A 24,566-nucleotide genomic window follows, 5' to 3' on the forward strand; every position below is an offset into this window, starting at 1 on the left:
GAAGGGAAAGAGAGCTGGGAGATAGAAGAGGGAGAGCAAACTGCCATGAGGAGCTCTGAAGGTGACAGTCAATAGAAGGAAAACAAGGTGAAATGGTGCATTTAATAGCTTAATACTAGCCTGGAGGATGGAAACCGGCATTTCTCTGATCAAACCTACAGAGTAAGAGAAAAGGTGAGGAACTCTGAAAAACTGTCTCGCTCTTTGAGCAGTCAGTGGGGATGCTGTTTGTCTTGTTCTGAGGTGGGAAAAACTGTCTGCTTTTGTGGGGAAGATCAGTTTAGTCTGTTTGAAGTTTTTTCCCCATGGTTTGTTTTTGGATTTTGTTTTCCTGACTGTCTCTTCAGGGACGCGTCTGGGGGTTGTGTTGTGATGAAGAGCAAACTTGAGGCTCCCCTTAACTTTGAAAGTTGTTTTGTTGGTTCAATCCACGTGCCCTTTGCTTTCATTTGAACAGGATGTCTGTACTCTTCCCATCCCTTGTTCTGCTGGTGGGCTGTAAGATACGGCTGGGCTCTACCCTAGGAACAGCTGCGTTTCTGTGTGGGGCAAAGCTGTCTCTGATGGGTACTTGTGTTGGGAGCTGTGGCAGTAAAGGAAAAGCAGACGCTGAGACTGAAGTCACGGGTGCAGCTCTGTCCCTGGGGTGTGATGCAGGCTGTGGAGCGTTACCAACGGGAGGGACATGCGCGGGGTGTAACACCGTATTTTACAGTCATACCCATACCGTCACAACTGGGAATTTGGGTTTTCTTGTTTGTAGGCTGCCTATTTATCTGCTACTCAGGCTTATGGTGTTACTGAAAAGCTGTGCAATATTCTCAGCTGGCAGTTAAAGGCTCACGACCCTTCCTTACTTATGCCATCGCTCTGTGTTCTCCTGGGTCTGGTCCAGTACCTAGACATGATCCTTGTCTTTTAGAGCTTTTAACATGTGTGTCCTCTTCAGTTTGAACATCCCTCTGGGTCCTCACATTGAGTCTATCCCAAAGTCCTTCTAACTCATGTTGTTTCTTTTCCTCTTCGACTCATGCCCTGCTGCTTTTATGCCTCCATTTCACCACTGGATTCCCCAGGGCACACTGGCTGGGCAAGGACAGTGCTTGCTGTGCCCAGCACAGAGCGGTCTCTGTGCAGCACAGGCAGATGCTGGTGCAGGCACACCTCACTTTCACACAGGATCTTGCCAGCTGTGCCAGTGGGCTCCTGCCCATTGCTAGCTCCCTCAAGGACATCCTAGCACTGGTCGCAACAGGGGAGCAATTACAGCAAAAGGTTGAAAAGGTTTCCCTGGCTGATGGGCAGGAATAGATGGGGCAGAGGAATGGAGTGACCAGGGAAAGAGCAAAACACAAAGGGAAAAGATGAAGATTGGAGAGCACAAGATAGTAATTAAAATGAGGGAGAGAGATGCACAGCAGGAGAGAGTAAAAGGAGGGGAAGAAATCCCTGGCTGGAGAAAAAAAGGGAGCTGGCAAGGAAAGACTGTGCAGAAAGTACTGAGGTGTTCTGTAGCCCCCGCTCCTGCAATTACATGACAAGCTGAAAAAGTCAGATGCCATTAAAAATAATAGCAACTCCTTCCTCTCCTGACTTGGGAGCAAAGCTGAAAATATGCACCTTCCAGGCTTCAGGATCACAACGCAAATAATAAGAAGAGAATTGTGTGGGTGGAATATCTTTCAGCTAGTGGGTCGGGATCTCATAAGACCAGTCAAGTGTGCTTAAACTGTGCTGCATTTGAGAGTTGATGCATCTCACCCTTAAAGAAGAGGTATAACAAGTGGCTGGAAGCAAGGAGTTAGATAAATACCAGGTTAAAAATAAGAGACATATTCCAAAGAGTGTGGAGACAAACCATGGGGAGAATTTGCCTTTGGGACTGGTGGATTCTCCCACACTGGGTATCCTGAAATCAAAACAGGGATATCTTCCTGGAGAAATGACAGGCAGCAATTAAGGGGTTGAGGCTGACACTGGTTTTGTGGCATTCGGATTAGATGAGTGTAATACTCGCTTTCATCTGTGCCATCTATGAAATGTCCAGCTCTGTTGCTTGTCCACAGCAGTTAATGTCAGTGATTTCAGAGAGGAATATGAGCTGTGACACGGCAGTGGCAGAGCATGGCAGGCAGCCCTCTAGGAGGCTCCCTGGAAAGGATTTTCTCCTTTTTTTGTCCCAGATGGCTTTTGCTCTTGCTTCTTTTGGGTTTTGATTTCTGCTGCACAGCTTTAAAACTGGTCCCTGTAGAGTCTTCCCTGTTGGGAAGGGGAGGGGGCGGTACCTGTCCAGGTTGGAGGTGTGAGAGCAGTGAGAGCAGCAGCACACCCGCATGAAATCATCCACCCTGTATGGACCCACAAACCTGACAGCAACAGTGAGAGGCATTTCTTTATTAAGGCAAGAGCCCTAGCAAATAAATGAGGAAGGGTGAGTGTGTGTGTGTGTGTGTGTGTGTGTGGCGGAAGGCAAAGGGGAGTGGAAAAATTATTAAGTTAAGAAGATGGATTTTTTTTTTCCATCTCCCTGAGCGGAGAACTTTTCCACTGATATAAGAGAAAACTTCCAGAGAGCAGCAAAGCCAGTAAAAACAGAGAAGATAACATCAACGCTGTGTGCTGAGTGGATGGGCAGCTATATTTAGTGGCTGGCAGTGTAAGGAAGAACAATCATTAATGTTGGGAATTGGCTTCGTTAGGGCTTGGAGACAACGGAGTGTGATTCCTTAATGACTTCAGTTGCTAAATGAACTCTCCAGACTTCTGCTATCTCCTCAGCAGGGCTGCGAGGTGCGGAAACGGGGGCCAAGGAGGGGCTCTGCACCACCCCTCATGCTTGCAGCCCTGGCTGCTGCATGGGGACATCTGAAGCGGGTCAGAGCCAAGCAGAGGTTGTCCTGAACCCACAGCCACCTCAAGATCCCCCAGGGGTCCTTCCCACAAGTGGAATCATCTGGGGTGCGTCGTACTGCCTCCCTCCATCCCCAGGCAGGCAGGGGACAGAGGTACAATGGGGAAGGGGCAAGGGGTACAGGCTGTTCACCATGGCACACGCTCCTCTGTGGCCAGACCCACACTTTGTACTCCCGGCCCTGCACCAGGCAACGTACAGCCATCGGGAGGCCACGGAAACCTTCCGCCCCTCTTGTTTTTCGGAGGGGGAGCACTGCTCCCCTCCAGGCTCAGGAGCCATCAGCATCCCTGACACCTGATCCCCCCTCTCCCCAACCCGGTTTCCACCGGTGGGCCCCGGCGCGTATCAGTGGTGCGAGAGGCTGTTTGCCTGTAAATCTCTTGCTGGAGCAAGGCGCTATGTAAGCAGAGACCGTCACCGAGTGTAAACACAAATGGCCTCTGCACAGCGAGCAGGCCTGCCACCTTCCCGGGGGTCGGCCCCGCGCCCTGGTGCTGTCAGGCGCGGCGAGGTGTTGCTGATCCCTCAGGGATGGCGGTGGGCTGCGAGCAGGTCTGGGGCGGCTCGGCTGGCTGGATCTGCGGTGGGAGACAGCAGCCAGGTTATCAGTGAAGCTCAGGGCGGTGTCGAACGTGCTCACCCCGGCGGGGGGGCTAGTGGCAGCCCCCCATGGGGTGTCCCACACCGTCACCCCCTGTGCAGCCGGGTGAGGGGCAGCAGCTGCTCGAGGAGGTGCAGGGATGTGCTGCTTTCATTCCTCCGCACCAGGGTGGCCGCTGGTGGAGGTAGAGAAGGAGGTGGGAGGGCTGCCTGCTCCCTGCCTCTGCCACCCCCAACACACTGCCTGTACCCCGCTTTCCCTGGCGCTGTCGGGGGGGGCAGGAGAGACAGGGCCACCCTCATTCCCAGCAGCGAGGGGCGGCTGGGGTGAGATGGGGTGAGGGCGGCGTATCTGGCAGGTAGGCTTCTCTGGAGACATCCGAATTTCTTGCCTACAATGACAAATATGTGGGTGGTTCCCAGACTCCTGCTCTGTAAAAGCAGGATTTGTCTTGCCTGTGTGGATTTTTTTCTTGGTTTTGAGGGCTTTTTTTGTTGTAGCTATGCATCTGGGTGCAGTGTTCCTTCTGATTTTTATCCCCTGTGCCTGGGTTTTGGGGAGGAAAGCCTTGTGACCACTCTTGCTGCATCATTTTGCCTCATCTCCTGTGCCACCAGCAACAGAAAAGCCACTGCCATCCCAAATTTGGCAGCCAGTGGCTCTGCTGGCAGGGTAGTGTTTGGAGGGGAGGGCAGAAGCCGTGCTGCGAGATGCCCTTGCTGCTAGCAAACCTTGCTGCATCCTCCACTGTTTTGTTTTTTCCCCTTGGCATCCTCTGAGCCTGCTCAGGAACCCGAGCCGGTGTTTGGTTAGTGAAGAGCTCAATAATATGCTGACAAACTGCAGGAGCCCCCAAAATTCTGCTTGCCAGCACCTAGCCAAGGGGCTGCCTCTGCCAGCGGGCCGGGGCAAAAGGAGAGGGCGAGAGGAGTCAGGGAGGTTGTCGACATATCCAGTGGCAGAACGAACCCTTCTGAGAGTCTCCCCAGAGGCTCTGGCCCCCTTGAAGTTGCCAGTGAATAAACGGGGTGCAAAAGTGCATCTCTCCCACACCACTTACAGCTCGCCCCCGCGAGCGGAGCTGGGAGCAGCGTGAGCAGGAGGAATCTCACGGAGCCCCTCTGGGGCCGTGGGCGTGAGCGTGGACGCCGGCCGGAGGTGCGTGTGGGTCCGAGCCGCTGCGGGCTGGCAGCGGGCTCCTGCGCGCCTCTGAGCGCCAGAGGTGTGCCGAGCTGTCCCGGGATGACCTGGGAAGGGAGAGCAGTGCCCTGCAGCCCTGCCCTGCGACAGGCTGCACCTGCAACCCTAGGAAAGGTTAACCATCGCTGGGCTGAGCCTGGGAGCTGCCTGCCCCTGAATTCAAGGGAGGCAGGTGCTTTTCCAGCCCTCCCTAGGTGTGTTTGCTTTATCAGCATGAACTCATAGTCCTGGCTTGCTTAAGCTGCAGAGAGCGTGAGTTTCTTGCGTGAGCATTGGGTTGAATTTCACAGCCTGTGCCGTGTAAATAATCATAACCATCCTTCCTTGCTTTAAAAAATAATAAGGAAGTCTGTGAATGGGGCACCTAGTGAGACCAAATCTGTGTGCAAAGCACTTTCAGACAGACATCATCTTCTCTGTCTTTTCCATAAGAACGACAAATGTTTCTCCTTGTAATTTCTTTCCCAGTCTCCTGTGGTAACTTCCTTGGCCATCTGAGATTACGCTCTTCCTCCAATTAGGAACGTGATGTGTTTTGTCACTGCTTAACAACATCTGCCATGTGGAGACAAAACCAGGCGGCTGATCTGGAGAAGGCCAAAAAAACAGAGGGGGAAAAAAACATTTGTTGATGCCAGAAATAACAGTAATAATAGCGTGCATATGGAATTTGTACTGCGATCTAGGCAGCCTGGTTAATTAAAAGGGAAGAAAAAGGCCCTTGAATATGTGGGCTCAGCAAACGCCAGGCTGTGCTCCCCTCCAGGAGCATGCCCCGTATCCAGAGGCAGCCCTGGGAACTTGTGTTACTCCATGCTGTACTCTTGAAAGCATGTGTGTTTCTTTTTGTGCGTCTGCATGCCTCCCACCTAGCAACCCTGTTCTGTGTCTCCTCCCCAGGGCCAACCCTCCTGCCAGGGACCGAGCCCACAGTGGACACGGTGTCAGTGCAGCCCATCCCAGCCTACTGGTATTACGTTATTGCCGCCGGAGGTGCTGTTGTGGTGCTGGTCTCCGTCGCGCTGGCCCTTGTGCTCCACTACCACCGGTTCCGCTATGCGGCCAAGAAGAGCGATCACTCCATCACCTACAAAACCTCCCACTATGCCAACGGGGCCCCCGTGGCCGTGGAGCCCACCCTAACCATAAAACTAGAGCAAGACCCCAGCTCACGCTGCTGAGAGCCGAACAGGAACGAGAGAGCAAACAAAACACAAAACAGACAGACAGACAGAAACTAAGACTTCAAATACGTTGCCTCAGTTTTGCACTTTTTTCCTTACCTAGCATACGTGTGAACTCTTAGACATCTCCGTCCCTTCTCCATCCCCCAAGCCCTTCCCGAATCTTTTACAAACTCTAAACTAATGCTGCATCTTGGACTGCCAGAAGAGACACACCGCCCCTTCACTTCAGAAGTGAACGCTCCCTTTCGATTACTTTTCAAGGACTCTTGGGGTGTCGGGTGGGGTTTTTTTGTTTTCTTGTGTTTGTTTGGGGAATATTTTTTTGTTGGTAGTCTTGTTTGGTTTGGTTTCTTTTCTCCTCCTGGTAGGCAACCTGCAAGGAAACCTGGTGGCGAGCCTGGAAGCTTGTGTGTGTGGCTCATGCACGTGTGTGCTAAATATGTGTATGCAAGTGTGCATGGGAGTGCACGCGTCTGACTGACTGAATGTATATTTAGAAACAGCCCCTTTTTAATTTGCTTGTTGTTGCTTCTACTTGCACAGGGAATGCTTTTTTTTTTTTTGGTGGGGTTTTTTTCGTTTGTTTGTTTTTTAAAATTCCCCCCCCTTCCCGCCTCCCCTCTGGAAGGTCTGGGACATGTTTGTGGTAAATACCCTGATTTGTTTACTTGGGGAAGAGCGCAATGCTTTTTTGTTGCCTTATCTAGCTTTGGCTGGGTTTCTTGTTTGCTAGCATTAATGTCTTGGGTGCAAAATGAGAAGAAGAGGCCAGTCTGGACAGTAGGAATGTCCACCTCATGGCTAGAAGAATCCAGAGAGGTTCATAGACGTCCAAAAAGTAAGATCTCTCCATCTTATTCTTTCTGCAGCCAACATGATAACACAGCCATTGTTTGGAAGTAGGGGGGGAAACCCTCCTCTTCCCCCACCCACAAGTGAATCTATTTAAAGTTGCCTTATATCAGAGAAGCTCATAATGAATGTTTTGTTTGTATCTGTTAAAGCCAGCCTTAGGGTAACACATAGACTTCAGCAGGTCTAAGGTGGATGCTAAATACTGCAGTTTCTTGAGAATTGAAGGTTTATTTATTTTGTAAGTATCCTCGCTCTGGGTGCTGATGGTTTTGCTCTTACACGGGGAAGGGGGAGAGGGCTCCTCTTTGTCTTTCTGCTAGAAATGTTCAAGAGACAAGTATAATTCCCCTTTCTGGGTTTTGGGTTTGGTTTTTTTTTTTTTCCTTTGCCCAATTCATAGCTGCTGAATCATAATAATTGACAGTTGAGTTTTTAGAATGTCAATTAGTTTTTCATTTGCTAATGTTCTGCTTCTTAAAGCATCAGTAACATCTAGCAAGCAAAACATAGCAGGTGCACCTGGGGGGCCCAGCCATTGCTGCTGCTTTAACTGGGTAGGCAAGACGGAGCCTCCAACATGCCTCCAACTGTTGAATGGCCCAGCGTATTGTAGTGGAAATGCCTTATATAAATTACTGAATGATGACATGCAAAAGTGGTTTGAATCGTTAACTCTAATCTGTTTGCAGGCAAAACAAGTACCTCCAGTGAGCAAGGTTCTCCATCTTGTTTGTGTTCATTTGTGATGAGTGATCAGATTCCCTCCCCCATCCTAGACTTGCTAGTGCTCCCCACCCCTCCTTTGCCCATTAATATTGCATAAAATGAATCGAGACAGCAGCTCTGTTAACTTCCCTGCAGTCTTGAGCTTCCTTCTGATCTGGGGAAAATGTGGGAACACAAACGGTGCTGTGCATACGTGGTATTGGCCCCTACTGTAGCGGAGCCCTCTCCCCAGGGGATCTCTGTCCATGGGGGTCTCTCTCTCCGTTCCCTCCATGCCTTTATTCATGCAGCTTCTTTTAGCTCCTCATGCTGATTACTCAACAGATTTCAGCAGGGCTCCCGCAGCTGCTGCAGCAACCATCTAAAACATGCAGGGAGTGCAGAAAAACCCAGGGTGATTTGGCATGGTGAGCACGTTAGGCGTGGTGGGTGCTCGGGGCAGCGTCCCACCGGGGCCTGGCTCCCACCAGCTTTTTGAGGGCAGCAGGGACGTGCCTGTCCCAGCAGATCCCAAAGGGACCCAGGGGAGCTCCTGTCACCTTGCAGGTGGTGCTGCCTAGAGGTCCCCAGAGAGGGGCTTTCAAGGCCAGGGTGCTTTCTCCGTGAGCCTCCTGGTTACGCAGCACTGGTGTTGCGGTGTATATGGTTTGTGATGTGAAATCCCACCCCTCAGCCAGCTGCAAATTAAAACAGATGTGAAATATTGGCATGCGCTTGCTGCTTTTTCAGGTCAGCCCAAGCCATGTCAGCAGATGATACCGTCATGTTTCCAAAGTCAGTTCAGTCTCCCTAGGTCAGCCGATCCCCTCGCTTTGATCAGGTTCAGCCCCACGGACTTAGCAAGCACGCATCGGTGTGTCAAGAGAGGAGAATGTGGCACCCTGTCTTTCAAACCAAAATCACCAAAGACAAAACAGAAGGTCACTTCGAGATTTTTATTCCCAGTTCTCCCCCACTCCTTGAGCCCTGACATCCCCAGCATTGCCCAGTTGCCTGTGTGTGAAAAATATCTTGTGGAAATTTGAAACTCTTTGAAGATGTATTGTGTGGAATGTAATAAAATGATGATATTTTTATACAAATATCTGGGGTTTTTTCTTCCTTCTTCTTTCTTTGCCAACGAGACTGCTGTCAGTTGAAGTGAAGCGGTGTTTCAGAACTCCAGGTTTTCTTTTGGAGCATCAGGGCTATTTCCTTTAGCAAAGTGAAGCTCCTGTTCCTGCTGTGTGCAGACCCAGCTCCCGGCAGCGCAGCTGGTGTGCTCACCCTGCCTCGCTGCACTCAGGATCGGGCCGTTAATAGCGGCTTTTAGATCCATTACGTTTGTACCAGTCCTTAGCGGGAGTTTTGGGCGGCTGGACTGACACTTGGGATTGTTTGGGGATTTTGCTAACGTTGCTTAAGTGCTAAATTGCTCAATGTGATTATGCAGAATTTCTCTGTCCAGAGCCCCTGGAGACAGGACATCCGACTTCACAGGGCCCCGGGGGCCGGCTTGGCTGCCAGCTCAGCTGAGCCGTGCGCTCCGTCCCCGAGCACAATGAAAATCGGGCAACCCATTACCAAAATTAATGATGAAAACGGCAATGCGTTCCTCTTCTGTGAATTCCTTGCTGGGCTTTTGCATGTTGGACTGTGTAGGAGAGCTGCGTGGGAGCTGCCTGAGTGCCGCAGCACCAAGGGTTTGGGGGTGTGCATCCCCTGCCTTCCCTTCGCCCAAGTCCTCCCAGCTTGTTACAGGGATCTCTGCTGCAGCATTTCTCCTTCTCACCTTCTCTAGGTGCACCTTTTTCCCCCACAGAGGAGTTGGCAGCATCGCATTTCACATGAAATACATTTTGTTGCCAGTTGGAGAGGTTTTTCTTTCCCTCCTGCATTTATTTTCCTTCTATCATGCTCTTTACCTTGGCATACAGCTCAGCTTTGCAACGAAACTTCCTGGCTTTACTAGGAATTCAGGCCATCAACAAAAATGTGATCTCTTGCTTTGGCTGTTCAAACACAAGGAAAGCTGAGTGCCCATACTATTTTTCTGGAGGATGTGGGGGGCTTTTTTTTTCCCTCTAATTGTACAGCAAAGCCCATACAGTTGTAATTTGCATTTTGTACACTTCAGTGACTGTCCAAGCAAAATTCAAAACAAATATGCACATGAGAAAAACAGAGGAGAGATTGGCTGATGGCTTCCCAGCAAGGAAGAAAAAAATTCTGTTAAGTAAACAGACGAAAAGGGAGGAATTGTTCATGGTTTAATTATTCTGTATGTGTGCTGCAGCCAGATTGACCAGAGGGTTGGGTGCTGCTCAGGCTGTGGCTCATCATAGGGAAGAAAGCAGCTAAAATTAGCACACTTTAAGAAAATAAATACAATTTAGTGTTATTTTGATGCAACCTCCTCTGCAGGTAACTTCAGGCCTTTAAGAGTCTACTTTTAAAAAAAAAGGAATAAACTTTGTGGTATAGCAATAGGGGCTCCATATTTCGGGGAGTGGCATGAAGGGCGGAGACCTGATGTCTCCCGTGTGCCACGGGGAGGGTCTGGATGTGGCTCCCCTGGCTGCAAGTGGGGTCATGGTGTCGGTCTTTTTATCTCTGCAGTTGCTGCCATGTTATAGGAAAAAACGACTCCGTGCGGTTGGCGGGAGAGGGCCCACCCTCACTCTCTGTAAGCGATGGGGCAAAGCCGGTGGCGAGCGGGTGTGTGAAAGAGGGAGCTATGGCCTGGCAAAGCAAAGGGCGCCGTGGGAAGGGCTGGGCTGGGCTGTGCCTCGCCCGGGCAAGGTCAGCGTGCCCGAGATGGGTGATGGATGGCTCAGGAGCAGGCTGCAAAGTGCAGGGCTCACCCACCCACCCACCCGGGTCAGCCTCCTGCCCGGGCAAGCGCCTGCAAGGTGACACTTGGTGAAGGGAACCCAAAGCTGCTTCCCCCGGGCTGGAAGGGTGAGGTCAGCTTCTTCCTGGGCAGGGCTGAAATGCCTCTGCTAGTGAATGCAAGGGAATAAGGGAGAAACCAGATTGCGCGCAGGGCTGTGTTGGGATTTTTGCCCCTGTGAAAACCTACTGGCTCTGTCGGGGCCAGCCCCTGCTTCCCTTGTGCCGGGGCAGCAGTGAGGTGCGCAGGCAGCAGACAAGGGCCCCGAGGCGAGCTTGGACAGACTCTTGGCTTTCTGCCACAGCTCCTCCATCAGTGGCTTTGGCGGCTCTTAGCAGCGATTGCAGGCATGGCTGCCAGTTTGAGGAATGGTGTCGTTAGCCGTTGCCACTGTAAAAACAAACAGCAACAACGGGGAGGGCAATAACATATCAGGATGCTGCAGTGTGGCTGGTTTCTCCCCCAGCTCTGAGCCTTTGCTCAGCGGTGGTGGATTGGCAACGCTGCCCTTGTGCCGAGGAGCTGCTCGGTTTGGGACTGGTGAGCTCTGGCACGGAGCACCGAACCCGAGCAGCGGCTCCTTACCCGGGTAGCCCCGCGCTAAGGGAGAGGGAGAGGAAAACCATGCTGTATAATGACACTGTAATGCCGTATGCATGCACACTGCCACCAGTTTCCCTGGCCTGGTGCTGGCACCAAGCAGAGGTGCAAAAGCAAGACATGTCGGGGAAAGGGTCAGGCTGCAACGGGGAATGTAGCTGCTGCAGGGAGGGTTTGGCAGGGTCCCCATTTTGGGCAGCCACCTTGGCCATCTGCCACGCGTGCAGCGAGGGCAGGGTGCCACGCGTCGGAGGGCAGCGCCGGGGCTGGAAATAGCTGCCTGCTCGCGTTCACCCCCACACCAAGCTCTCAGCCTGGCTTCACGTCTCTGGGTGCTTTCGGTGGGCATCTTCACTTGCCCGAGTGCACTTCCCCATCTTCTCTGCATATGGGAAGCCCAAGGAACACAAAAGGCTCCTCGGTGCCCCCGGTATGAAGATGGTGCTGTGGTGTGCACTGCCGCCGGGGCAGCCCCAAGGCAATCTGAGGACAAGGCTCAGGGGTTCCTGCGCTGCAGAGGGTGGCCGGGCCAGGGGAGAGGCTGCTTGTTTGCTTTCTTTAATGCTCAGCTGTAGCCAAAGCACTGTTTTAATTTGAAATTTGGCAGGGATTTAGCCTTTTTGTAAACTAAAGTCGTTCTGTGTTTCTGGAGGAGCGGGGAAGAGAGAAGTGAGGTGGATTTTCAGCTGGAAATAAGCTGTGGGGGATTCAGGGGGAGTGTTTCTGCCTGGTGCCTGGGCTGCTGCTTTGTGAAGCACTTCCCCGTTTGCCGAGGGTGGGAGGTGTCACCCCCGAGCCCCCCGGGCTCCCAGCCGAAGGAGCGGCCACCGCTGCCAAAAGGAGCGGTGTCACGGTGAGGCCACGGCAGCTGCTCTGCTGTGTCAAAACAAAACGATGTGTGTTGGAGTCACGCTATTGCTGCGGAGAGTCAAGGCCTGGGAATGAGCAAAGGGAGAAAAGCAAGGATGAGAGTGGAGCTGGAGCTCTGCTGCTCTCTGCCAAGGCTGGGGAGCAGTAATTTCTGACCCCGTTTTCCTAGGCTTACCTGGATTTAATGTTTTGGGCCCTTGTGGGCGCTGTTTGGCAGCAGAGCAGCTGTGCACCACTGGTGCTCCCCTTGCCAGGCAGGGTAGCACTGGCCAAGACGGATGTTGTAGCAGCGGGAGAGAGAGGTGAGCACACAGGGTACTTGCTGTTTTCAGGGAAGTGAGCAGCACACAGTTGTTTCCCCAGTGTGGAAAGGACCAGAGGGAGCCAGCTACCCCTCTTTTGTACCAGGAGGCACAGCCGCGGATATCACTGGAAAGTGAAAGAGCCCACAAGCCACCATCACCTGGTGCGTCTCCTCCAGCCCCAGAGTCCGCGGACCCCTGCGGGTAGAGGGAAGCAGGAGCACAGGGATGGTGGGAGTGCACCCCGGGCGCTCTCCAGGCCAGGCTCCCTTGTGCCAGAGAGGCTGTAGGCGGTCAACAAAAAGGGCTGGAGATTGCTGCAAGTTTGATACATCGTTTGTGAAAGACATCTTCTGCTGTGAGGCTCATTTTGTTCACCTGGAAAGAACCCAAGAGGTGTTGCAGCCACCATCTGCAAATGCCTGTGTGTAGAGAGATGCGTGGTGAAAGAGCTCTGCCCTGGGATGGAGGGACCCGGCATGAGGCAGGTGTGCAGACTTAAACCAGTCAGTCTAGAAAGAAACAGCAATATTCTTCTCATTGGTGGTCATTTGCCTTAGAGGAATGTGTCTAGATTCCAGGAACTGGGACTGGGTGTCCTCTCCAAAGCAATAGCTTTTGGCTTGGTGCAAAGGTGGGCACTGCCGATAAGCCCGCACAGGCAGGCTGGCATTGAGTGTGTGTGGTGGTGGGAAGGATGTGCTGGTCCATATGATGTGCTGACGTCAGCCTTGCAGAGGTGAGCTGCTTCAAGTGGGTTTGGAGCGTTTTCCTGCAAGAGGTACGTGTATGTCTGTGGCAGGACACTGGTGAACCTCGGCTGCTCTTGTGCCTCCCCTGTCCACCCTGGCAAGGCAGATCAATCATGTGTCACCCCCCTTCCAGTAACCCCCCTCCCTGACCTAATCCCTCCCGCCCCTGCTACTATTTTAAAACAGATGTACATTAAAGCTCCTTAATCTCTGGAAATACTAATTCTCTCCTGCTCTCCCTCCATGTGAGTTCATAAAAATGTGGTACTTAAGTCACTCCTTGTCTTTGATTAGGATCTCATCTTTCTTTTTTCAGGTCCCATAAATTAGCCTTTTAGCTGGTAGTGCTCTCTGATCCAACAGATAACAGCCTTTTCTCGGCATCCGGCTGTTTCCAACGGCATCACTAACATCATCTTTTGGGCATGACCGGCTAGGTGCTCACAGCCATCATCCAGCACACACACTTTAAAAAGGTCCTTTCACTCAGGAGAAAGCATTCTTCATGTTTAAATACAGTTTCCACTAGCTTTCGTGCCTACCCTTCTCCAGTGTGTTTTTTTCCTTTTAAAATACAAAGTAAATTGCACCTGAAAGCTGCCCTTTAAGGAATCAGCTCTCCACAGCACAGAGCAATGCATGCTTCTCCCATTCTGCTCAGCAGCTTGCAGGGCTCTTCTGGGGACCGCTTTCCAAGGGGGTCACTTTCCATGGCCTGCTCCACTTGTGACAATATTGCTAAGACTTGTCACAAAGGAGCCTAACTGACGACAAATAGCAGGCTAATTTCTGTGACAGGAAATCATCTCCACTAGGAACTGAACTGAGACCATGAGCTTCAGTTGCCATAGAAAGCCACACAGCCAGAGCTGATTTTGTTAATGACTCAAGAAACCCCGGTATGGAAAAAGAAACGTTGAGTTATATTTTTCCAAAGCCAGCATAGAACCCTGTGTGACAACATATAATCTGATAGCAATAATACAGCATGTGGGGAACCGAAGAATGAGGACCTACCACAGGCCTAAGGAGGAAGGAGAATGGGTGAGGGGGAAGATATCATTTAAGCAGGACTCGGAGTCATATTAGCATGGAGAATTGAGAAAATTGCTAGAAGAGTAAATAGATTTTCGGCTGGGATTTTTGTAGAAATGTTCTCTCTTTTCAAGTTTTCCCAGCGCTCCTTCCTTTCAGGCTGAAATAACTGGTGTTCTTTTGAAAGTGTTGATTAACCAATACTTTGTTTTTTCTGGCTTTTCCCTCAAGGCTACCCTGGGAAATAAAAAAGCACGAAATTGCTAGCTTGTTCTCACACAAAATTTAGAGGAGCTGCAGTATGGAAAGGCAAAGGATTTCCAACGGCCTTTCCCTCCACATGGGCTCCTTGGGCAGACATGGTCCAGTTTTGACCTTTGCTGGTGTTTGAGGAACCTACAGTTTCCTAGGGTTGTGTGGGTGACATGGATGGCAAATTTCACTGTTTGTCTTCTGATGGAGGACTAGCAAAGCAGACATCTCCGCATGTGAACTGCTTTGCAAGTTACTTTTCCACATGTTCAGCTCTAAATGTTTGCAAGAGGCCCTCGGGCAGTTCTCCCAGCCCTAAGATGTTGCCATCTGGGCCTGTCAGTTCTGGAAGTGTTGAGAAATCATGTGAACTCATTGCTAAAGTGAGGATTTACAGAAGCTGGTGTGCACCTATGTTTCTTCAACAAGCTACTAGCAGCCTCGAGTCAGCTTAATTACCTGGCTCACTAGATGCAGAGCTCATTGTCAGGAGGGGCAAGTGCTGGGTTTTGTGTGTTCCTGTTGCCAGGTTCTTGTGAAAATTCAAAGAAATCTCATAATCCTTTGAGTGCTGAGGGCAAAAGACAGTTCTTCCCAAAGAATGAGTATTTGGGAAGGTATCATTAGTACCAGCACAGAGGATCATTGCAGTCAGTCATAAGGTGATGCTGAGGCAGCGTGACATTCAGCAGAGCCCCGTAATCTCCAAGGGAACCCTGAAAAGTTGCTGGTGGGGATTGCCTGATACCATTGCCTGGGATAGCAAAAAAATGGATTTGACAATTCAGGAGGCCTTTTGAAGTCCTAAATCTCCGTGCAAATATACACAAATATTCTTTTATAAGGTTTTGATTAATTTCTTTACACATGGCTTTTTGGGCACAAGTTACATTCTTTGGTTTTGGTTGTTGATAAGTAACCTCTTTAAACTCTTCTTGCCATTTTTGCACACAGTGCAAAGTAGCCTTGGTTTTCAACCACAACTATTTCAATGATGTGATTTCTACTGTTTTCTAGTAGTCCCTGATTTTCTGCATTCCTGATAATTTTGAGGTGGCTTCCCAGTTGAGCACCCCAAGTTACAGTCAGCTTTGAAAAAGCAGATCAGAATGAAAGAGTGTTTTCTTTTGGAAAACTGAAAAAGGACCATGGTAACTATAGGTAAAGATAATGCAAGGAAGACTGCACAGGAAAATAACTTCTCTCAGATTACTACATGTACATTTGGTTACTAGTGTTTGATCTGTTCTGAAGAATAAAAAGAAATGTCACCACTAAAAGGAATTTGGATCAGAGAAATGTTAGCATAAATGCCTAGATATGGACACCCTTTTGCCGCTCTGCCCATTTTCAACCAGCTTTTGCATTAAAACATATAATGATGATACATGACTTCCTCAAATTACTATGAATTTATCTGAAACCCAAAGAGAAACTGGGTCATTGAAGCTCTCTGTCCAGTAAGATATATAGGAAAAAATTATAAGTAAAGTGTGCTAAATGGATCTAGCATTAGTGGCAAGTAATGATAGGCACTAAGATCCTATTCAAAGTTGTAAGGATAATACCCATGAGCATGTTAAAAGTGAATTATAGCCATTATGCAGGCACCAATGACAATATTTTAGTGCTATTCAAGTTATCTGGTTTCTTTGCTTTTTGCTCACTCTCTTTTAAAAGCTGGTCATTTGGTGGTCGTGAAATGTGATGTAGTGGGAAGATCCTGTTCTCTTGAGTATGCAAGAGTCTTCATTGACTTTGGCCAAAGGAAGAAAAGGAAGAGTTCTTGCTCCTTCCATGAGGAAGAGCCTTGCAGTGGTTTAACTATTGCTTTCTTCTGGCTGGTCTTGCAATCCAGTGACCAGTGGCAATAATGTCCCCAAAAGGCCTCTTAAAACAAATCGTGCTTCCCATTTTGTTGTTCTAGTGAACTTCCCCAGAATGGAGGATGACTTTCCAATCTCTGAGCAAGACTTTGAAGACAACAATGATCCAGGTTAGTACACAAATTCCTCATGAGCAATTTATCTGGGGGAGCTTGTGTTTCAGTATCAGATGCTACAGTTACTCACAGACCTCAGCTTTAGTGGGGGTTAGGAGCTACAACATGCTTGAGAACGTACACTGAAGCGGTGGCTTAGTGTCTGGACAAAGACATTAGTTTTCTTTTCTTGTTTTCCTTTTTCAACAGCCAGCAACCTTGCAAAGTCAATATATTGCATTTGTGTTAGGACAAGTGGAACTGATCTTTCAGGCATTAATTGCTGCTTGCATGGCATTTTGACTTGTAAATGGAGAAAATTAAGTCTGGGAGCTGTGATAGATTGTTTCCATAGTTTTGAACCCAATGGCACCTGAAGGTCCAGAGTTTCAGTGTGTGTAAAATGCTAGCATGCTATTACCATAGCTGTAGGTGTAAAAGTGAATTAGGGCACCTAAATTTCTTGGTAATTGGGTGCTTTGCATTACTTTTAGACCTGGGTTAATGAATTCTACTGAGATATACCCATGTGGGTGCTTATTCTCTTGTAAGGCCATCACAACTCCAAGTAAGAAGCGCATAAAGGTGGTGGAAAAAAAAAAGTGATCCCTGGATAATAAGTGCCCATTCCACTGCAGATTACTTTGGATCGGATAGGAACGACACACTGTTCTCTACTAACTCTCCAGGAACCCCGAAGCTGGACAAAGAAAAAAGCTGGCTCTACACCCTGGATCCTATCCTGGTGACCATCATAGCGATGAGCTCTCTCGGTGTCCTCCTTGGGGCCATCTGCGCTGGTCTGCTCCTCTACTGCACGTGCTCGTACGCTGGGCTGTCCTCGCGGAGCTCCACCACGCTGGAGAACTACAACTTCGAGCTGTACGACGGCATCAAGCACAAGGTTAAGATGAACCACCAGAAGTGCTGCTCAGAGGCCTGACGGGTGCCCTGGGGGTCACCCTCGGTGTTGCACCCGGTGAGGCGGGCTGGTGGGGGGGTACTTTTTTGCTGTTTTCTATGGGAACTGAATGCCATAATGGGGAACGAGGGGTGCGGGAGGAGCAAGGGGAGGCACTGCTCCTGCCGCCGGGTCCCGCCGGCGGGTCGCACTCCGCCAGGACCGAGCGGGCTTTCCCGCAAACCAGACTGTGCCGGACGAGGGGGTACCGACACCCTTGTTTATTGGTTCATCTTCATTTTCTGCTGATGTGAGTGGCTGAGACGTGGCAAGGGAGACTGGTGTACCTTTTGGATGTGAGAAACTAAATGTTGATTGTTATTTCCCACCTCCTTTCTCTGGTGAGTTGCTGAGAAGGCTGAGGGATTTCTTCGGCCACCCTGTCTTTAGAAATAACACACACACACACACACACACGGAGACCCTGTCCATTTTAGACCCCGTTCAGATACCATTTTGGCTGTAGGGATTTGTGCACTTCACACTAAGTCCAGGAAGCTGCAGTTTCCAGTCCTGAAAATGGAAGCATGTTGTTATCTTCAACTTTTCTTCTCCTGGTAGGGGCGAAAGGTGCGATACTGGCTTTAGTGTCGATGGTAACAACAGCGCCTTCTGAAATCATTAAGAAATAAAATAGAAAGGAAACCCTATGTGTAGAAGCACCTCTTTGAGAGAATCTGAAGAGCCTTAAAGTGATTTGTGAATAAGAGCCATTTATTAAATCCAGATCTTGGATTGTAACAGCTGAGGCCTTCATCAGGAAGGCTTTTCTTTGAATCTCCCACCCCTCTTGATCCTGGCCTTTTTCGTTTTGCTAAAATGAGAAGATTTCAGCAAACAAAAGATAGAGTGTGTCAGGCTGCCAGCGCTCAGGTGATGGCTTTGGGAAGGGGGCTTCACTTGGGGTTTGACTTGAGGCACAGTGCCGACGCCTCTCCAAAGTGCCAGGGAGGGAAAATGAACAGGAAAGGAGGCTGGAGCTGTGCCCACGGCCCTGGCAGCCTGGCCACGGAGTCTGTTGACCCCCCTCACCTTCATGGTGCTCCCCTTCTCCCTGGAGCTGGGGGCGCGAGCTGGCACCGTCAGCACAACTGGACCAAACGGCTGCCGCCGTATCCCCTTCGGAGCAAAGCTGCGCTGCTCCTGATCAGTAGCAAAAACCTGAAGTTTTATTTATGAGCTGTGTTTTGTTTTACTTTGAACAAGTGCCTTAGAAGAAGTATTTTTCCTCCATCTGATGATCAGTGCTGTATCAAACAACAAGTGAGGCCTTCATCCTTCCCCAGCAAAACACTGCTGCTTCACTGCTCTCTACTGGGTAGAGCCCAGCTGAAGAAGCCTGGTCCTTCTACTTTCAAGTGGTCTGGCTACATTGTCTGGCAGCTGATACCTCTCCACTTGCCGCTGTGCCATGGGAGAGGGGTGTTATAAAAACAATTTATTGGAGAAAAAGAGTTCAAACACTGGGCCCCAAACCAATGCCTTCATCTTCAATTCAGTACAGACAGATTGCCCCTATCAGTTTGCACATATATAAGCAAGAAACCTTTCCAGCACCTTGGGTTTGCTTTTCCAGGGGCTCTTTGCAAATACCTGATATGTTCCGATTTTACATTTTGCCTAGCAAATAGTTTGGTTTGGGCATGGATATTTTTTTCCTCACTAACCGCAGAGCGCCGAAGGTGTGATGTGCTGTGAAGCTCAGTTTGCACAGCCCCTGCAAACACATCCTGCTGGAGGCCAGGTGTTTGGGGAGGTGAGCAACATCTGGAGAGGAGATGAGCACGGACAGTGCCACAGCTGCTCCTCGGTGTGGTGGGAATAGGAACATTTGTCTAGTGTTTCATGAAGAGCTCCAGCAGACAGTTAAGTTTTTAGGGAAAAAAAAAAAAAAGACTTCTCCACTATAAGAAAGACACCTGTGTTACTGGGGAAGCAGATACCAGCAGCTGTGTCATCAAAACATCCACGGTTCATACATGCACACGCAGAGACACGCGCACACAAAGGCCTTCTTTTTTTTAATTCACACTGTGTGCCCAACAGAAACAGCAGTAAACGTATCTCAGATTCTCCTTTCAAATCACCTTATTTCTTTTGGCATTCTTCGTGGACAAATTCCACAGGGGTGTTATTTTACTGTACAAAAGAAACAGAGGCAGTAAAAGGAAATGTACCAGACCATTTCAAAGCTGGATTGCTGCTGCTCGATGATTTTATCCCCTTCAAATCACAGGAGAGGGGAAGGATGAATGGAAAAGGACCATACAGTAGAAAAGTTGACTTAGGCAAACCATAGGTGAAATATATAATTTAAAAAGTGACGTTATGGTGTCTAGTAGGCGTACAGAGAGAAGAGTTCGTATATACATATATTCAGAAATAGTGTGTTTGAACACGCACGTGAATTCTCTGTATGTATCGTGTATGTGACTTATTCCGTGGGACTGACTCGTGTTAATATATCTCTTGATCTGGGGCAGGAGAGTACTGCTGATCTTGGCACTAACTTGGGACGGGCCCAGCAAAGCATCCACCCTGCGTGTCCCTCTTTCCCCTTCCAGACGGGGCAGGGCCCACACGCGTGCGCTTGCCAGGCAGGAGCAGGCCAATAATGCTGCAAAGCTGATACCTCACTTACCTCTGCTGGGTGCTTTACTGTTCTTCTACAGAAAACTGTGTTTGATTGTAACTTCAACAGGGAAAAAAAAAAAAGTCATCAGTGCATTCAATTCATTGCATCCTCCTCTGCAAATAGATTAGGTTTGATGATTGCAATTCCCTCTGTGAAATTCAGAAAAAAAAAAAAAAAAAAAAAAAGAAATTGGTGTTAATGCCTTTGCTGAAATGGACTGTTGCCTCCACACCCTTCTCATGGTGAGGACGTGTTGCTAACAGGAGGGCTGTAGTGCCAGGTGATTTCATTTTGTGGGAAGGTGTTGGAAGTGAGCATGGGAATTAAACCATTAAGAAATTATATGCAGAAATGAAACTTCTCCAAGGTTTGCAGTTCAAGGTATTTGACCATTCACTGGCTGAGCCAGGACTTATGGACTTAAAGAGCTTTTACTGTGATTCTTCGGTGTAAAAAAAAAAAAAAAACCAAACAAAACAAAACAAAAAAAATCAAACTGTGTTTATATGATTTGTATGAAAACCTTTTAAAATTACTATTTAATAAACATTATGTTAGAGATTATGTTTCAGTGGCTTTTCTATTTATGAAAGAGTAGCAACAAGGAAACCAAACAGAGAGGGCTGGCCAGAAACCTCAGGGAAACTGAGGCACAGCTGGAGGTGCACAGGGCCATGTCCACCATCCTCCTTTGCTGCACGCTGCCCGTCCCCTTGGGTCACCCCGAGCTGCCTGTCACCCCCAGGTGACTTGGGGCTTTAACGCAGCCCCCATGCACTCAAGCATCCTCCCGCTCGGACACGGCCTCTCCTCCCAGAGCTGGAGACAGCTGGAAGATGCTCTGGCCCGAGAGCAGCACCTGAGCATATACCTAAAAGTGGGCACAGGTCCCTTCCTGCCACCCTGTGCTGCTGCCCGGTGCTGCCGGCCATCCCAGAGGGGAATGTGATTTTAGGCTAAGAAAAACACCACTTAGGACAAAAACAGCTCAGTGCTGAGCAGAAGGTGCAGTCAAGGCTTTTGCAATGCAACCACGTAGCGTGGTAATGGCCAGCCGGGGGGATGAGGGCTGGGGGGGACACACTGGCTGCACGCAGGGCTGGGTCTCTCTCAGAGCGTGGGGCACCGGGAGCTGCCTGCGCCCTCTCAGCCCCCTTCCAGCCAGCCTCGGGGACATGCAGGGGGCCAGACTGGCCCAGCTCGGCCACCCCACTGGGGTGCAGGTGCTGGGTGCCAATGTATCCCTGTCCCGGTCCCCCCGCCCTGCCATGGCGGGCAGTGAGCAGGACGCTATGGTCTTCTGCGGTTTGGCTTCAGCCCCGTCCTTGCGGCTTACAAGAGGTGTCCGGCAGCGGGGACTCCCAGCAAACCCCAAAGTCAAGCCTGGCCCCACGCACTTGTCTTCTCCACCCTCTCTCTGCTCTGTCCCACAGCCCTGATGGTGGCCCTGGCCTGGGGGAGCCTCATATTTTGCAGGGGTCTCAGCACCCTGCTGCTCTCCCTTCACCGGGTTGTCGGGAGACAGCGCAGGGCTGCAGGGAGCCGTGTGGAGATGCAGTGGGGCTTAACTTATGGCATGGAAACTTGTTTATTTACGGGCGCTCTGACAAACGAGAGCCAATCCATCAAGCCCCAGACACCTCAAGAGCAAATGAAATTTTGCTGCTGTTTCCTTACCTCCAACATGGTGGCCTCCTCCCAAAGCACAGGCGTTAAAGAGGGTCTTTAAAGCGATGAAGGGCAGCTGGCAGCTTGGATGAAGATGACAGTGTAGCTGCAACCTTGACAGCTCTTCCCTCACCCAGGAATAAAGAACTGATGTGCAGATTGATACCTGGGGGAGAGGCTGTCAGAGAGCAGGACGGAGACGGCAGATAAGCGACTCAATCAGTGTCAGACCTGTCCTGCCGTAACACCGCCTGTAAATCACTGCGGTTAAAGAGGCGCCTCCACTAAAGCAAGGAGCAGAAAGCAGGTAATAGAAAAATGGGTGGCGAAGCAGATGTGTGCACTGGCTGGGTTAAAAGCCTGAGAGCTGGGCTGCAGCTGCCTCCTGGGCACAAAGGGGAGGCAGACACCCACTGCAGGAAATGGAAATCTTTAGCATTTGTTTATTTTTTTTTTAGCACGAGCGGGTATTGCATTTGGGTGGGCTGCTCTGCGGCCGGCAGGCTGGGGTGGGCCCTGGGGGTGCCTGTGTGCCTTTGCCACGCACACCCAGGTACCCGCCGCCAGCCGAGGCTGGAATGTAGGGGGGCCGTGGGGGCGTTTCACGGGGCACAAGAGCAATCAGGGGCTGAGTGGGCTAATGAAATCGATTTCACCATTCTCAGGCTGCTCCAAGATGGGGATCCAGCCGCTCCAGCACGTCCTTGAGAGCTGATTGCAATCGTGCACGCACCCTCGCTGTCTCGCTTGCCCCTTCTTTGAAATATTCCTTTGCTTTCGGGTTTAATGGGAAAACTTTTCAAATAATGACTTGCTCTCTGGACAGCTGGGGGCTTGGCAGTGAGGGGGAGCCATGGGGTTGAGCTAATGAGTGGATTCGTAATTAATTAATTGCAGGCAGGTGCAAGTGGAGCCTCTAGTTGCCTCTCTCTCCTGTTTGAAGAGCTTCTCTGTCTCCTGGAGCCTGGCGCTATCACCAACCACCCAAGGAGACTAAGCGAAACCTGGTGCCGGCTTTGCAGGGGACAGTGACTTTGGCAGGCAGGACAGAGGCTGGTGCTCCCATGCTCTCCCCCCGGCAGCACGGGGAGCCTGCCTGTTGCAGCAGATTGCCTTTACATCTCCATACCTGTCAGGCTCCCTGTGCTCAGACCATGATGACCCGCACCCATAAAGGCACCTTTCTCCCTGCCAGACAGCTCCCTACTGCCCCTCCCTGGGGAAGTTTCATTGCTCTGTTTACTGTAGCTGCACTGAAATAGTTCACCCCTTCCCACTTTACACCCCAGATGGGTCAAACCCGCCTGGACATGAGGGGTGCTGGTGAACCCCCAAGTGCTGCGTCCCAGTGAGCTGAGCACTGGGGACCTTGCTGTGCAGGGGTGCAGCCGGTGCCACCCCTGCCATGTCATCTGTGTCCTTTCAGCCTTACTTTGGCTGCTCTGGTGGGTGCTCAGCAGAGCCCTGTGGATGTAAATACAGAGGATGGCACCAAGTTTTGGTCTGTACACGTCCACAGCAAAATTTGCATTGAATTCAATAAGCCCCTATTGTCACTCGCACTGATCAGGTAGGATTAGGCTTTCCCATCAATGCCTGGTACATGCAGCGACCCATTTAAGGCAACAAACTCACCATGACTAAAGCAGTTTAATAGGAAAATAACTAATCCTTATTGTGTTGAGGGGGAATAACTCCTCTCTAGGCTCCTGTATCATAACTCAGTTGAACCACTAATATCCAAAATGGAAAGCACTGAATTAAACACTCAGCAGCTCTACCCCCGCCTTGGCCTGGGTGCCAAAAATCAAGGGAAGAAATATAGCCCTGCTTCCTTGTGCTGCTGCTGTGGGCGGAGGGCTGTGGGATGAGCCAGAGTGGGCTGGTGGCTCAGGACTGGTTGCTGCAAAAGACTGCTAACATTTCCTCGTTTAAATGTTTACAAACCCGGAGGAAATAGCTGTCTCAGATGTTGCTGATAATTTCCTATCAGGTCCCTCCTGGCATGGTGCAGGGCTGCTTTGACACCCTTCGGATCAGTTGCCAATCTCATACTTCATAATGGCGTTGACTAGCTTCTTCAGAAACACTGTCAAAATTTTCTAGTGCTATTTTTGCCCTCCTGGTGTTGTGGGTATATACAGAGAGTAGCTCTGCCCTGGCGTTAAGCCCAGCTTTCTTTGCAGCCCTCAAAGCACGTTCCCAAGCAGAGGTGGCCTTCAGCAGGGGCACGGGGCAGCTCTCTCGCCCCACCACCTCGCTGATGGGTTCTGTTGGGCAACGCCGAGGCAGCCCTGGGCTGTGCTGCCCCTTAGAAAGCGCTTCCCCTGAGGTGTCCTGCTCTACCACACCGGCAAAGGGGGGGTGAGATCTTCCAGCAGCCTTCAGGGACAGCTGTTGCCAAATAAATTTCAACCTCGTATTTTAAGAAGACATTCAATGTGCTTACCAGAGCTGGGGAGCCCTTTACACCACAGCAATAATCCAGCGCTTGGCCATGAAATCCTCAGCACAGTGTCACATCCATCCCTTTCATCAGAGAAGTTTTATTAACTTAGGGTGTGAAAAGTTTCAGAGAGCAAAAAGTCTTTCTCCCTCCAAGAGAAATAAGGATGATTTAAGCAGTCTGGGTGTATCTGAGTTGGAGAGTAAGTCCCCCAGCTGACACATCAGAGGGAAAAACTGTAAGCCGAGGCTGCATTTATTAAAGAAGGAAGCTGGAGCTGTGTAAAGCCAACCTTTCTAAGCACTCCACGAGAGCATTTTAATAAAAAGCACAACAAACTCACAACAAATCACGGCTTGGAAGCAAAAAAAAATGTCAATTCCTGTCAAGTTTTGAAGAACTGTCTGAGCTTAAGGAAAAGTGAATTCCTGCTACGTGCCCCTCCTCTGTCCTCCGTGCCCGTGCATGGAGCAAAGCCACCCCAAACACTGCCTGTGACACGTTGCAAATCACGCCAGGGAGCAGGGGGGGACGGGGGGGTCAGCTACCAACCCAGCCGCAGGAAGGCCCACAGAAGGATTGAAGCTTAAAGAAAATTAAATTTATAGTCAGAGCATTAAAATATTAAAGGGCCTTAAAGAACAGCCATGAATCTGATTTGGGGGTGGGGGGGAAGGCAAGTCTGTCATCAGGCAGAGACAAATGGCTG

At 50.2% G+C, this 24,566-nt stretch overlaps 1 protein-coding gene across 1 annotated transcript in view; it reads left to right on the plus strand.

Moving 5' to 3' along the window:
- NRP2 (neuropilin 2) overlaps nt 1-20,307 on the plus strand; it is a 90,627-nt gene extending 70,320 nt beyond the window's left edge. The window contains 2 exon segments of the mRNA XM_042784050.1: nt 16,094-16,162; nt 16,786-20,307. Coding sequence (XP_042639984.1) covers nt 16,094-16,162; nt 16,786-17,090 — 374 coding nt within the window. The 3' untranslated portion in view covers nt 17,091-20,307.
- The last annotated feature ends 4,259 nt before the right edge of the window (nt 20,308-24,566 follow it).

Source organism: Tyto alba, unplaced genomic scaffold (assembly GCF_018691265.1).
Source record: "Tyto alba isolate M040663 unplaced genomic scaffold, T.alba_DEE_v4.0 Super-Scaffold_7, whole genome shotgun sequence".
Taxonomy (NCBI): domain Eukaryota; kingdom Metazoa; phylum Chordata; class Aves; order Strigiformes; family Tytonidae; genus Tyto; species Tyto alba.